We start from the raw sequence: 15000 nt of genomic DNA on the forward strand, positions 1-15000 counted from the left end.
ATTCAACCATTTAGTCACTTCCGTCACATATAAGACTTTGATTACGTATTTGTTGTGGTAATCTTTAATTGATGTTTATAGGATGAGTTTCGTGTTAATTATCAGTTTGCCAAATATATTTAGCAGGATTATATTTCTTATGTTTTGATACGGCATTCTTATGAGATTAGATTTTTAAAAAATTAAAGAGATCGTAGTTTTATTTCAAAGAATAGGAACAATCAGGGCAAATTACTAAAGATTATTATATCCGGTTTGTACCACTGTGCATTGGATGCCCAAAGATTTCCCAAGAAGCTTATATACCAAAGGCTCCTGGTATTTTTGATGGCCTCTCGCCTATGAACTAATAATAATTATTAATTTATTGATTGATGACCACCGATATGACAGGCATGTTGGTGACATGACGCTAGTCTTCAGATCAGCGAAGCTAAGCAAGAGTGGCCTTGGTTACCACGGGGTTTGATGAACAACAAAGACGGCCACACCGTCTGCACATTACTCCCTTGAACATCCCCATAGAGCAGGAAGGACCAGACAGTGAAAAAGAGGAGGTAGTGACCCTAGCAACCTGATCCCATAGATACATGCTGTAAATCTGAGGAGTAACTCCTTTGGGTGTTACCCGCCTGAAATTAGAATGGCCTAAAGTAATAAACATGCATATATACTGTATATATATATATATATATATATATATATATATATATATATATATATATATATATATATATATATATATATACAGTATATATATAAATATATATATATATATATATATATATATATATATATACATATATATATATATATATATATATATATATATATATAAATATATATATATATATATATATATATATATATATATATATATATATATATATACTGTGTACATATATATATATATGTATATATATATATATATATATATTGTACATATACAGTATATATATATATATATATATATATATATATATAATATTGCTATTGCTATGGTTATCTATGCTTATCACTGATGCTAATACAAATAATGACAGGTAATTTGATTAGTTGCGAAATATGTTTGTGTGGGTGTGCATTAGTATTGCGAACATAAATAGCCTTCACACGTCAAGAACAAAGACCAAGAGTTATATACGTCAAAACCGACGACTCACTGGGAGTATAATATAATTGCATATTTAGTAACAGCTTCCCTTCTAACCATTCAATTTTTATGGTGTCTATGTTATTCCGCCGAGTAAGTTTTCCCTTGAAACAATTAGTAGCATCAGTTTTCCGTTGGGTTTATTTTTTTAATCTATTTTTGGGTTTGTTAGGAAGTTTCCATAATGGAGATTACCTTACAATATTATTATTATTATTATTATTATTATTATTATTATTATTATTATTATTATTATTAAATGCTAAGCTACAACCTAAGTTGGACAAGCAGGATACTATAAGCCCAGGGGCTCCAACAGGGAAAATAGCCATGTGAGGAAAGGAAACAAAGGAAAAATAAAATATTCTAAGAACAGCAAAAAAAATTGAAATAAATATTTCCTATATATACTATAAAAACTTTAACAAAACAAGAGGAAGAGAAACTAGATAGAACAGTGTGCCCGAGTGTACCCTCAAGCAAGAGAACTCTAACCAAAGACAGTGGAAGACCATGCTACAGAGGCTATGGTACTACCCAAGACTAGAGAACAATGGTTTGATTTTGGAGTGTCCTTCTCCTCGAAGAGCTTCTTACCATAGCTAAAGAGCCTCTTCTACCCTTACCAAGAGGAAAGTGGCCACTGAACAATTACAGTTTAGAAGTTAACCCCTTGGGAGAAGAAGAATTGTTTGGTAATCTCAGTGTTGCCAGGTGTATGAGGAGAGAGGAGATTCTATATAGAATAGGCCAAACTATTCGGTGTCTGTGTAGGCAAAGGGAAAGAACCGTAACCAGAGAGAAAGATCCAATGTAGTACTGTCTGGCCAGTCAAAGGACCCCATAACTCTCTAACAGTAGTATCTTAACGGGCGGCTGGTGCCCTGGCCAACCTACTACCTAACAATAGGATCTTCCTAATCAGGCAGTTCAATCGGTGAAACTTCGAAAGTTCAAACTTGCAGCTGATGTTTTTATGCTGAACAAGGTGACTGAAAACTCTTTTTATAGTTTATGTATGAAAGCTATTTTTGTGTTGCTACTGTTTTTGAAATATTTTAATTGTTTATTACTTCTCTTGCAATGTATTGATTTCCTTATTACCTTTCCTCACTGGGCTCTTTTCCCTGTTGGAGCCTTGGGGCTTATAGCATCCTGCTTTTCCAACTAGGGTTATAGCTTAGCTAATAATAATAATAATAATAATAATAAATAATAATAATATATCCATTTTTCGTGAGAGAATTAGACGAAGAAACACTAATTTTGTTTCCTTCCAAAAGATATAGGTTTGTTCATTAGTGTTGTTGTAGATCGAGTAACAACCTCAACTGGAGTGAAATTGGGTCTTTATTGAACCGCCGATCTCTTACTGTACCATTCATTCACAACAGAACTCACTATGCGGAAATACCTTTGTACTTGTTTAATTTTTCTCCTTGCAGTGCTTACTTTCGCTATCTCTGTCGTATAATGAGGCTGAAAAATTTAGACGTTGTTTGTAAGACCTCTTAGGTTTTCAAAGATATTTTTGCAATGTTGCATATTTTAGTTAAGAGCTCCGTCATTGTTTCAATATTGTTCTCCTGTTGAGTGTTAGTGGAGTCCTAAGACGAATATATCTTACACAAGGTTTATGAATGTTAGTTTTATTTTTTTCTGAATAAAGGTAATTGCAGTTTTGGCCTTCGTCGATGTCATCCTGTTTGGTCAGTTACAACAAGGTGTATTTGAACGTAGAATTTATGATAATCATCCCTATATAATACAGAGCAGATATATATATATATATATATATATATATATATATATATATATATATATATATATATATATATATATATATACACACATATATATATATATATATATATATATATATATATATATATATATATATATATACACACACATATATATATATATATATATATATATATATATATATATATATATATATATATGTATATATAGCCGGACTTATAACTGCTTGCTCTCTCCAAGTCTCTCGGGTAGTGGGGAGAGGGAGTAGTCATACATGGTGAGAGGGTTTGTGAGTACATATCTATCTAAACATTTAATAGTATTTTTGACGGGTAGTGTACGTTAGTTATCCACATTTCTGAGCATCAGATGCCAGTGGGTGTTAATTGCCTGTCAATAGATCAGCGTTTATATTCTTGTGAGGCACAGTACACGAGTCGCACCACTTAATATTAAGGTCCTTTTCTTCTCTGCGTATAAACCTTGTATTATTTTTTTTTTCGGCAGTGTCACGGATATGTATCTAAGTAGGAATAAAAGAGCCTTCACTACTTTCTTAAAATCCATATTCATCGGCCATACTTTTTCGTAAGTTTTTCTTCTTACTGTTTTCAGCCTATGGATGTATAAGTTTTTCATTCATCGCTGGAGGAACCTAAATCCAGTCGATTTATGAACTTTTTTGTCAGATGCATGATAGTGTACTCATAAAAAACTATAACAGGGCATTCTCTTCTTTCGAAGCCTTTATGTTAAGGAGCTGACTACAAGGTTTATTCCTTGAAATTATAAGAACATTGCGGGTGATGCTAAATAGTGAGAGAGATCTTGATTATTGCACATTTGAAATTTCCGAAAACAAGTTCTTTAACGTTTGGGGGAAGTTTACCAGGTGCCGATAGCCCCCTAAACTCATTGAGGAAATATTTAATTTTCTTCATGGTTTGCATCTTGTCAAATCCAAAGAGAAGGAGTAAATACTGTAAGCTAATATTGAATAGATTTATTGGGTAAATACTTAGTGGGTACTCTTTTCTATCAAAGTTTTCGTATAGATTATCATGTTATATCCCAAACACCAAGAAATTTTTATTAAAAGTAGTTTATGAAAGTATAGAGTTAATGTACTGAAGATATTAACCGTAGTTGAAAAATCTTTCATTTAATGAAAAATCTAGTTATATTTTCAAAGCCAGAGTAAATATGGTGATATCTCTTAAGTCCATTTCATTATGTTTCTCATAAATGTGGGTGGAGAAAGGCCACACTAAGAGGGTAATCAATTGATGAAAAGATTTATGAAATGCCAATGATCCACGCCGATTTTACTTTGAGGAGGAACGGGAGGTTGGCGATAGCAAAATGCCCTTCTTCCCGACATTTAAGAATGTATTTACCTTTGATTTTTTTTTCCAAGTCGGGCAAGAAATAGCTTCAGTGCATTGAGGATACCGTCAGTCATTTGACTGTCACATCATGCACATCAGAAAGAAGGAAGGAAGAAAGAGTAGAAATCAACCCTGAGCATTGAGTGAAGGTTTACTGATGTAAGCAGTAAATTATGTACCCAATATTTAGTCGACTGGGTTGAGTTGCATCCATGTTGGCTTTTTGCTTAAATCTCCGAAGGGGGTAGCGCCGACAATGTCCCTTCCCCGTATACTGTAAGCAACACTTCAGGATATTTGCTATATTCCTGGCTCCCCCCCCCCCTCTGGCTGCACTCACTTTTTAGCCTTTTACTATAACTTCGTTCCCGTATCCTGTTTCCCATCTTGCTCTCCAAAGTCGTTTTAACTTTTAATTTATCGTGAGGGAGGGGGTGTTTCCCGAGTTGCACATGGGTGCTGAATGGCCTCGCAGGCCCCAGCGCTGCGCCTTATGACCAAAGTTGTAAATCCAGTGCTTAGGTCTAAATGTTATACTCCAGTCGAATCCTTATTTTTTAAAAAAGCTTTGGAAACCTATAGGTTAGCAACTTTTGAAATCATTCCTTCAAAGGGGGGAAAGGGTTGTGTGTATATATATCTATATATAAATATATGTATATATGTATATACATATATATATATATATATATATATATATATATATATATATATATATATGTGTGTGTGTGTGTATATATATATATATATATATATATATATATATATATATATATATATATATATATATATATATATATATATATATGTCTGTGTGTGTGTGTTCTTCAATGAAAAATCAACTCGCCTATTTTAGAATAATGCCTTGAATCTCCGTTAAAAGACTTGTTTTATGGACAGTGAATGTGCCTAATAAGAATACCAAATATTAATATTCTTCTAAATTTGTATCCTTGACTTTTGAAATACGAGGAAGGATACTTTTGACGAATCCGTTTTATGAGTGAAATTAAAGCCTACTAGACCAGATGGTCCCCGCGCGAAACGGAAGTTAAAAGGAAAAAAAAAAAGGAAAAGTAGTTATTGAAAGATGACGACAAGCTGTCTGAGACGTTTTCATGGTCGTCTTTGCACCCTTCAGAGCAAATGACGTCAGTTGAATCATAAAGTGCGAAAAAAGAAAGAAAGAAAAAAAAGAAAAATATAGGTCTAGTCATAACCTGGTCAGCGAGTGACCCTCAAGACTGTCTGTCTACGTGCCCACCTTACGTACTTTCCAATTGCCTTTAGCCTTGGCCAGGTGGAATCGGACAGGCAAAAAAAAAGTGTTGATGGTTCAGTGAAACGGAAGAGTCTGCGAATCGAACAAATAAAGGAGAGGTAAGCTCTTATGCAAAGGCCTCCACAGAATGGGACATGCTCAGTTCTGGGAGGAACAGGAAACATTATGCACATTTGATGTTTGAATGGGAAAAGACGGAGGAAATCATGCTGGCCTTCCTGTCTCATTTGTTTAGAGATCGGATTCTTCAGGATTGTTTGGTATACCAAAATCGGTCTTTTCTTTGTGAATTCCCATCTATTTTTCTTGTTTTTTTCTTTAAGTTGCGGATTTACTTCTAATTTAGGGATTTCTTTGGCCAGTATTAATGAAGGTATTTATATGCACATATATACTTTTGAGTTTTTGTTTATGTATATGTTTACATGATAAGTATTTGATTTGTGGTTCTCGAAATTATATTATACTTAGTAATTCGGCCGGTTTGCGAATGTCTATATTGTGTAAGAACATTCTGTAAAAAAAGAATGAGCTAAGACTTTTCTCAGATTTTACTTCAATCATTTTTCTAAACTTCCGGTGGATTCACTTATTTCCAGTTCAAGCTAGTATTCGTGTGCCAACAAGTATCTAGTCTTCAGGTATTCTGAGGAAGCTCATGACAATCAAGGATAAGTTCCATAATATTTCTGCTTTTTTATTTCAGAAGTTGAAGCAGATTTAGCATTTTTTTCCTTTAAGCTATAGCAATCACAGCACACAGGACGCATAAATGGAATACCCTTCGACAATTTTCTTTAATTAGAAACTTGTGAAATTTTAGTCGCCCTATAATTTCTTAATTAAATATCAACCAGCTTAGATGAAGAAATATTGTAACCTTAATTTGAGATTTTCATTTACTTCAGTCAATCATCGTAATAGTGCATATGTCATCCAAATCGCTATTCTCTTTGTAAATTGGGGCTTGCTCATTATTATCACCTATATTATTATTATTAGCCCATTCTGAGTGGGGATACCTTAATGTCGTGAAAGGGTTTGTGTATCGCCATGATCAGCAAAGCTGCATTAGTGAGGGCCACATATAATAGGTTGCTTTACTGTAAGCGATCAGACAAGTCTCCCCCTATCACCAATACGCTGTGACCAGCGCGGTGAGGGAAATTGACCAAGCTCTAGACATGAAGAAGGACATGTCTGGAGCCTTTATTCGGCAGTAGACTAGAAACGGCTACATTTATTGTTGTTGTATTATTGTTATTGTTATGAGTAGTAGTATCGTAGTTCAACATAATCAGACCGTATATACGTATGTAATTGGAAAGTTATAGCAAAGAAAAGGCAACCCCTCGAAAGATAATATCATTTACACTTCAACTTTACTCGAGAAATTATAAAAAAGGGAAACTATGAAAACTGTTCCACTTCTGTATTGAAAGGAGTAAAAGAAAGAAATTTAATGCCGGTCTTCATGATTCTGCCCAGTCAGGAAAAGAAAAAATAAACGGCATGAGAAATAATTAACAATTAATTAAATATTTTGAAAACAGTAACAACATCAAAACAGATATTTCATATATAAACTATAAAAACACCTATGTCAGCCTGTTCAACAGAAAACATTTCCTGCAAGTTTGAACTTTTGAAGTGCCACCGATTCAACTACTCGATTAGGAAGATCATTCCACAACTTGGTCACAGCTGGAATAAAACTGTGTAGTATTGAACCCCATTATGGAGAAGGCCTGACTATTAGAATTAACAGCGTGTCTAGTATAATGACAGTTTCAAGGAATCAGGATAGTTATCCTTGGGTAGCTTGGGATTTTAGTATCTTTTGTGTGTATCCTCATACTTGTTATGGGATATGATTTTGTTGATTGCCTATTGTGAATCTGTGGATGTCATTTGAAAATTAAAATGGAATTTTGATTTCATAGTTTGGTAAATACTTTCCAAGTGAGAGACTACGATAGCTTTGTGGAATATATTTCGATATTTTTCGTTAAATTTGTGTGATTTACAGAGGAAATGACCACACCCCCCCCCCCATTTTATTTTAAACAGAAGCACCTCTCACCAAGTTCACTCTTAGTTCCCTGTACAATCCCACTTCCTCTTGAGTCTGCTCATATTTGCGTTTCCTGAAAGTTGAGACTTATTTTTTTTTAACAAATCAATCTGTGCAATAAAAGCTGTCCATATTTTTTTAGGCCTCTGTAACATCGATGTTACATTTCCTCACGTCACCAACCTTGCTTTTGTTACAATTTTGATCTTTAAACCTTTTCGTTGAACCCTGATATATTTTCTTACCAAGACACTTTTCCTGGTTCCTCGTGTTGCCTCATCCCTGCCTCCTCCTCCTCCCCCTCCCCACACCTTGTTTTCTCTCTAAATATTTTCACTGTCTGGAAGGAATGATTTCAATATCTCCTGTCTGGTCCTGGATACGGTCTTCCACATCAAGGATATTAAATGAGTTTTGCTTCACTTACCAGCAGTCTCTTCCTCGTTCTTAGGACACATCTCCCACCGTGTTTTAACGCAGTCTATGAAAACTTAATTGATTCATTTATTTAATCTGTCCCCTACGCATCAAATTTGTTGCCATTTATTGTAGCCGAGGTGAAGCACTGATTTCTCTCTCTCTCTCTCTCTCTCTCTCTCTCTCTCTCTCTCTCTCTCTCTCTCTCTCTCGAATAAAATTACAAAAATAGAGAACTAAGGAAGACAATGCTGCAAATACGAAATATTTACTATTTAGAAAATCCCCAGTTACCTAATAGCAACTTAAACTCACCCAGCCTCATACTACATTAGATATGCTCCGAATTCATAGTGTTTATATATATATATATATATATATATATATATATATATATATATATATATATATATATATATATATATATATATATATATGTATATATATGTGTATGTATATATGTATATATATATATATATATATATATATATATATATATATATATATATAGCCTATGTATGTGTGTGTGTGTATATTCTCTACTTTAGTTTGCTCTCGTAGCCATGTTGCTCTTAATCTGTTTCTTAGTGTTAATTCCATCGTTATTCTTTCCATATGGATTGTAATGTAATACAATGTTCGATGTCAAGTTCTTATTCTTTTCTTTTGTAATAAGAATGAGGAAAAGAATAACCTAACTGATGCATGTGTTTCTCCGTAAGATTCGAGCAACTTTTCAGGACCTCTGTATAAGACTTGTGAATTTTCAAAGGATATTGTGTTTATATATATATAATTTTTTTCACATTTAAACGTGTTTCTTTCATATTTCAAATAAGCCATATATATTAATACATTAAAGTCTGGATTCTCTTAACGACCTCGGGATCAGAGCCCCAGGCGGAACCGCCCAAAGACTATGATATCGGACCGGCGGGGATTTGAACCCTCGTCCAGGATATCTGTATGCCAGTGACCATACCACTCGGCCACGAAGAAGGATAAAAGTCGATGACAATTCTTCTGTACATATACCTGTCAAATTCAGGTTTTCTGTACTTAAGAATTGAAATCAACCCATAGGTCGTTAAGAGAATCCAGACTTTAATGTATTAATATATATGGCTAATTTGAAATATGAAAGAAACACGTTTAAATGTGCAATAAAATTTATCATTAATCGAATGCCAAGTCCCAAACCTACCAATTAGCTACGATGGTGAAGATGTGTTGATTTCAATTCTAAGTACAGAAAACCTGAATTTGACAGGTATATGAACAGAAGAATTGTCATCGACTTTTATCTTTCTTCGTGGCCGAGTGGTATGGTCACTGGCATACAGATATCCTGGACGAGGGTTCAAATCCCCGCCGGTCCGATATCATAGTCTTTGGGCGGTTCCGCCTGGGGCTCTGATCCCGAGGTCGTTAAGAGAATCCAGACTTTAATGTATTAATATATATGGCTTATTTGAAATATATATATATATATATATATACATACTGTATGTATGTATGTATGTATGTATATACTGTATGTATGTATTCATTCAAATTTATATATTTTTAATTTTCTCCTGACAAGATTTCATTTGATTCTGCTCTATACGAAAATGCTGTTCTTTGGCTTTAGATTATTACCTCCGCCAGTGAAGTTGGAGAGCATGTTATGTTTTCGCCGTTGTTTTTGTATTTTTTTGGTGTTAACAACTTCCTGGCTACAATTTTACATAGAGTAGTGAACCTTTCAGGGATTGATTGTTATGTTGAGACGTGGAAGTGATTCAATTTTGAAAGTCCTAGGTCAAAGGTCAAAGTCAAGGTCGGGCAAAAGGTTGAGAAAAAGGCTATCGTGGTGGAGGTCTGCGCTCTACTGGGTGCCTCTCTAGTTTATGTTGTGATTGAGAACGTTTGTACTGTTTTCGTAGCAAGATTAGTAATAACGTATCTCAAAAAGAGATTTTGAATTGTCCCCGCAAGGAATGTAATGATTATAATATATTTTTGAATGCCAAGGCCCAATATTTTACTTTAAATAAATACTGAGAAAACTTGTATTGCATCTCTAAACAGGAAAATCCTAAACAACTTACTGGTTAACATTCTTTTCCGCAAATGTTGGTAAAGTTTGTTGCTGAGGGCAACGCCGGCCTCTGCTTAGGGACTGTCTCAAGGCACCTTCAGATATCTTGATTAATTTTAGGATGTTACTGTATTTAGTTAGAGTTTTGATATGGATTTTATATACTTTGCTGACAGAGAGTATCCTATCCAGGTAGCTTAGTACAAACAAAGTTAATGATGGTGATTTGCAACCAGAATTTTACCAGAATTTTACCTCGTGTATGTAGTATCTGGATTAGTGGTCGGAATGGACAGCGGTTATTGCATGTTGATTGCCTTTATTCCACTAAAGGTTGGCTAATTTTTCTATAATGTAGCAGCCAGTTCTTGTGACTCTTTCAAACAGCTTTGTAGTAACTAGGTCAAGTGTATATTCTAAACAGCTTTATAGTAAAGTTTTATAGTAACAAGGTCATGTTCATCTTTTACGCAGTTATGAAGTTATAAGGTCATCTGCATCTTTTACCCAATTATTTAGTAACAAGGTTACCTGCATCTATTGCACAGTTATGTAGTACCCACGCCATGTTCATCATTTGCACAGATATTTTGCAACTGGGTTATGTATATCCCTGACACTGCTATATAGTACCAAGGTTATATGCATCTTTTACACTTATTTAGTAACAAGGTTATGTGCATCATGTGCAAAACTGTGTAGGAGCAAGGACATGTGCAATGAAAATTCCATTTAACCGTATACTGTATATAGGGTAATAAAAGTTTAACTTGAGAAAACATGGATATTTAGGTATGGTGCTTATATATTTTGATATTTCAATTTATTACAAAAATGTATAAGCCCTTCTTCATAGTTGGCCAATTACTGGGGTACATTTTAATGCTTTCAGCTGCCTGAAATGGAATAATTTTTAAGTTAACCAATTCAACGAATGATTTTTACCGAATAAATACTAACGTAAGTATGAGGCCATGATAGACGTATCTTTTTTAACATATTTTATACTACCGTTTCAGTATTTCCTTCCTATTTTCCAAACAACTAATAGATAGTATAGCACCAACTTAATGAAGATCATTCAGATAGAAGTGAGTTAATAATCAGATTTATTATAAATGTCTTATCTTATCCTTGGTTGCTCGTAGGATTAAACTTGGGTCAGAAAGTTCTTGGGTAATATTTGAAAGTATGCTAGAGGGGTCATCACCTTCTCTGGCTGCTTCCTGTGTGTCTGAAAGTTCAGTTGACCGGACACCATGAAGCGGAACGTCCTAATTTGTAACGCGTCAAAATAGAACTTGAACGATATAGTTCAAGTTTTATTTTGACTCGTTATAAATTAGGCAATAATGTTTGCTATCTTGAGGATGCGATCTTGTCCTCTTTTCTCACTTCTCCAGAATTAGCAAATAAAACACATTGAATGTTAATTTCCACAAAGTTTGATCACAATCTGTATTGTTATTATTTATATATAGAGCCATTTGTTAATTTTCTTTTATAGTTAAATTAGTTTTCATTCGTCCCTCAAAAGAGGTATAGATGTTAATTCCTTGGTATATTTTCTGGTTCATTATCAAAAATACATTTCAACGCTAATGTAAATTTTTCTTTAAAGTTCTATGGTTTTTAGTAAGCAATATTAACTGCGGTATTATGCAGGCAGTTGTATCTTAGAAATTAGACATTCAACTGTATTATTCATTAATTATAGAAAAAATTTGAGTATCGTCTTATCAGAGTAGCTAACCCAGCTACGCCCGAATCAAAATCAGACCGGATGACTGCCACTGAACGACAGATTAGGTATACCTATTTCCTGAAACCGTTTCTCATAATGGGATTCTAATAGTCACTAAAGTCAACAGCATACGCAACAAGGAAAATCCTCTTGCGTATATGTCTGGCAATGAAGAGAGAAGATCGATTTACTATAGAGAAAAATCAAAGAATGAACCAAGATTAATGACCACCTTCAAGGCTGTTTTGGTTTAATGTACTTGCAATAGAGGTACTTCTTATTGAAGAGTGATGATGCAATGTTAATTGAATGCTCTTTATAAAGAAAAGGTAAATATTCGTATTCTTAAAATTTATGAATATAAACTGGGATAAGATGCTCTTCCTGCTTGACTCCTCGCGAAACTAGGATATTTTGATATAGAGGGCACTGATTGCTAATTTATGGTCCATTTGCATTTCACACTTTTCCAGAAGGAGAAAAACCATACACTCGTGATTTTATTTTTTATTGCACAAGACAATAACAGTTTGAATGTTTTTTCTTTAAACCGTAACGTAATGTGTAACAGTATATGAATGAAGTCAGCGTCTCAAGCATACAGTAATATTACACATAGACTGCTAATTTTATGTTCCTGCATAAGAACAGTGCTATATATATATATATATATATATATATATATATATATATATATATATATATATATATATATATATATATATACACTATATATATATACACTATATATATATATATATATATATATATATATATATATATATATATATATATATATATTTACACCCACATATATATGTATATATATATATATATATATATATATATATATATATATATATATATATATATATATATATATATATATATATATATACATGCATATACTATTTATATACGTCTATATAAACAAGTGTAACCGTATATGAATGAAATCAATATGCCTTAGGAATACGGTAACACTGCACATATACTGGTAAATTTATATTCATGCATAACTGCAGAACTCAACCTCACTCTAAGCACTTTCTTTGTAAAGGCTAAAATTTACTCTCTGAAAAGTCGAAACTTCTGTGACTGTAAAAAGTCCTCGTATCGATTACTATTGTTACGGTGACGTCAGCTTATGGTTCTAAATGGTACCAATAATTCTTACCGATATACATCATCTTATCTTCTTTTGGCAAGAAGATCCTTACTTCTCTGGCTGGAAAGGCATTCCCGGCTTGATAATAGTCCCTCCGTTCTTCTCCCAATCTAGAAACGATCCGTTGTACAGTCTAAAAGAGACATAAGGAAAAGACATGAAAAATAAACGCAAGGAAGAGACGTAGAGGAAAGACATGAAAAAGAGACACTAGGAAAGGACATGAAGAAGAGGTACAAGGAAAAGATATGGAGAAGAGACACAACGAAACGAGATGAAGAAGAGACACAAGGAAAAGACATGAAGAAGAGACATAAGGAAAAGACCTGAAGAGATTTGAGGAATAGACGCGAAAGAGAGACATGAGGAAGAGAAATGAAGATGAGACTTGAAAAAGAGACATTAGGAAAAGACGTCAATGAGAGACTTGAAGAAGACACACAACTAGTGATAACGTGTTCTTTCGTCGTGTTAGTTCATAAGGACCTGTGAAAGTGTTTGATTGGGCCTCATAATTTGTTGTTTATTATGTGCTTCAGTAGGTATTTATCACTTATTGCGTATGTTAACATTAACCTACCTATCTATCAGCTTGTCCATCTTACATATTTCCATATATATATAAATATATATATATATATATATATATATACATATATATATATATATATATATATATATATATATATATATATATATATATATATATATATATATCTATAATATATATATTATATATACTGCATATGTGTATATATAATAGGAATTGCAAAAGAAGCCGAAGAAGAAAGAGAAGACGATTCATTGACGAACTAAGAAAATTTGCTGGTGTAAACTGGCAAAGAAAGACAACAAACAGACGCGAGTGGAAAGACATGTCCGAGGCCTTTGTTCTGCAGTGGACTAGTAACGGCTGATGATATATGTGTGTATATATATATATATATATATATATATATATATATATATATATATATATATATATATATATATATATCAGGTGTGTATGCGTGTCTTTTGTTAACGCGTTTGTGATATATGTGTCTCTGTTTGTGTTTGTTTAAGTATTAATTGAGATAATACACTCATGTTTTTAGTAAGTACTGTCAAGTTACTTTGCACAGGAATACTGGTCTAATGAAAAAACGACTAAATTAAAAGTATATTCGTCATGTGATTAGATAACTCATTAATACAAAGAATTGCCTCTTCCTAAGTTGAAAAACAAAACCTTGAAATACGGAGGTTTTTCCCCAGTGAATTTATGTAAGATCGATTCATTGCACTTTACTTTTTGTCCGCATAGATCATCACCAGATGAAGACACTATACTATTTTTAAATTATTCCATATCTTTTCGTCCGGTTAAAAACCTGCTTTTCTATCCTTGTCTCTTTTTCCATTTGGTTTTGGGCCAAACAATTTGAACCACGCCCGCAATTGAAAAAGAATGACTGCCATTCTCATCTCGAGGTACGTTGGTAACGCGCACAACTTTTTATACCCGTTGCCCTACACCGAGTTGATGGGGTCTCTCTCTCTCTCTCTCTCTCTCTCTCTCTCTCTCTCTCTCTCTCTCTCTCTCTGTCTCTCTCTCTCGAACAGGTAAATATTTGTGTATACACACACACACACATATATATATATATATAATATATATCTATATATATATATATATATATATATATATATATATATATATATATATATATATATATATATATATATATATATATATATGGGTGTATGTATGTTTGTAATGTATGATATTATGCTTATACTAACATAAAAGTGTAATTATTCAACCTTACACCTTTTCTATATTGTTGTCCCACCTCCTCTAATTTTCACCTCATAGTGTGATTTTAGAGTTTTATCCAAGATGCATTAATGCGTTGAACGATATCACAGGCCCCTACGCCGTACT

General features: G+C 33.2%; 2 protein-coding genes across 3 annotated transcripts in view; one reads left to right on the forward strand and one right to left on the reverse strand.

The window, feature by feature from the left end:
• LOC137645965 (dynein intermediate chain 2, ciliary-like) overlaps window positions 1-15000 on the forward strand; it is a 469865-nt gene that overhangs the window by 230681 nt on the left and 224184 nt on the right. The window lies entirely within an intron of this gene.
• LOC137645010 (uncharacterized) overlaps window positions 13102-15000 on the reverse strand; it is a 14599-nt gene continuing 12700 nt past the window's right edge. Inside the window, exon 4 of the mRNA XM_068377874.1 lies at window positions 13102-13206. Coding sequence (XP_068233975.1) covers window positions 13122-13206 — 85 coding nt within the window. The 3' untranslated portion in view covers window positions 13102-13121. The remainder of the gene's footprint in view (window positions 13207-15000) is intronic.

The sequence above is a fragment of the Palaemon carinicauda genome, chromosome 8 (assembly GCF_036898095.1).
Source record: "Palaemon carinicauda isolate YSFRI2023 chromosome 8, ASM3689809v2, whole genome shotgun sequence".
NCBI classification, from domain to species: Eukaryota; Metazoa; Arthropoda; class Malacostraca; order Decapoda; family Palaemonidae; genus Palaemon; species Palaemon carinicauda.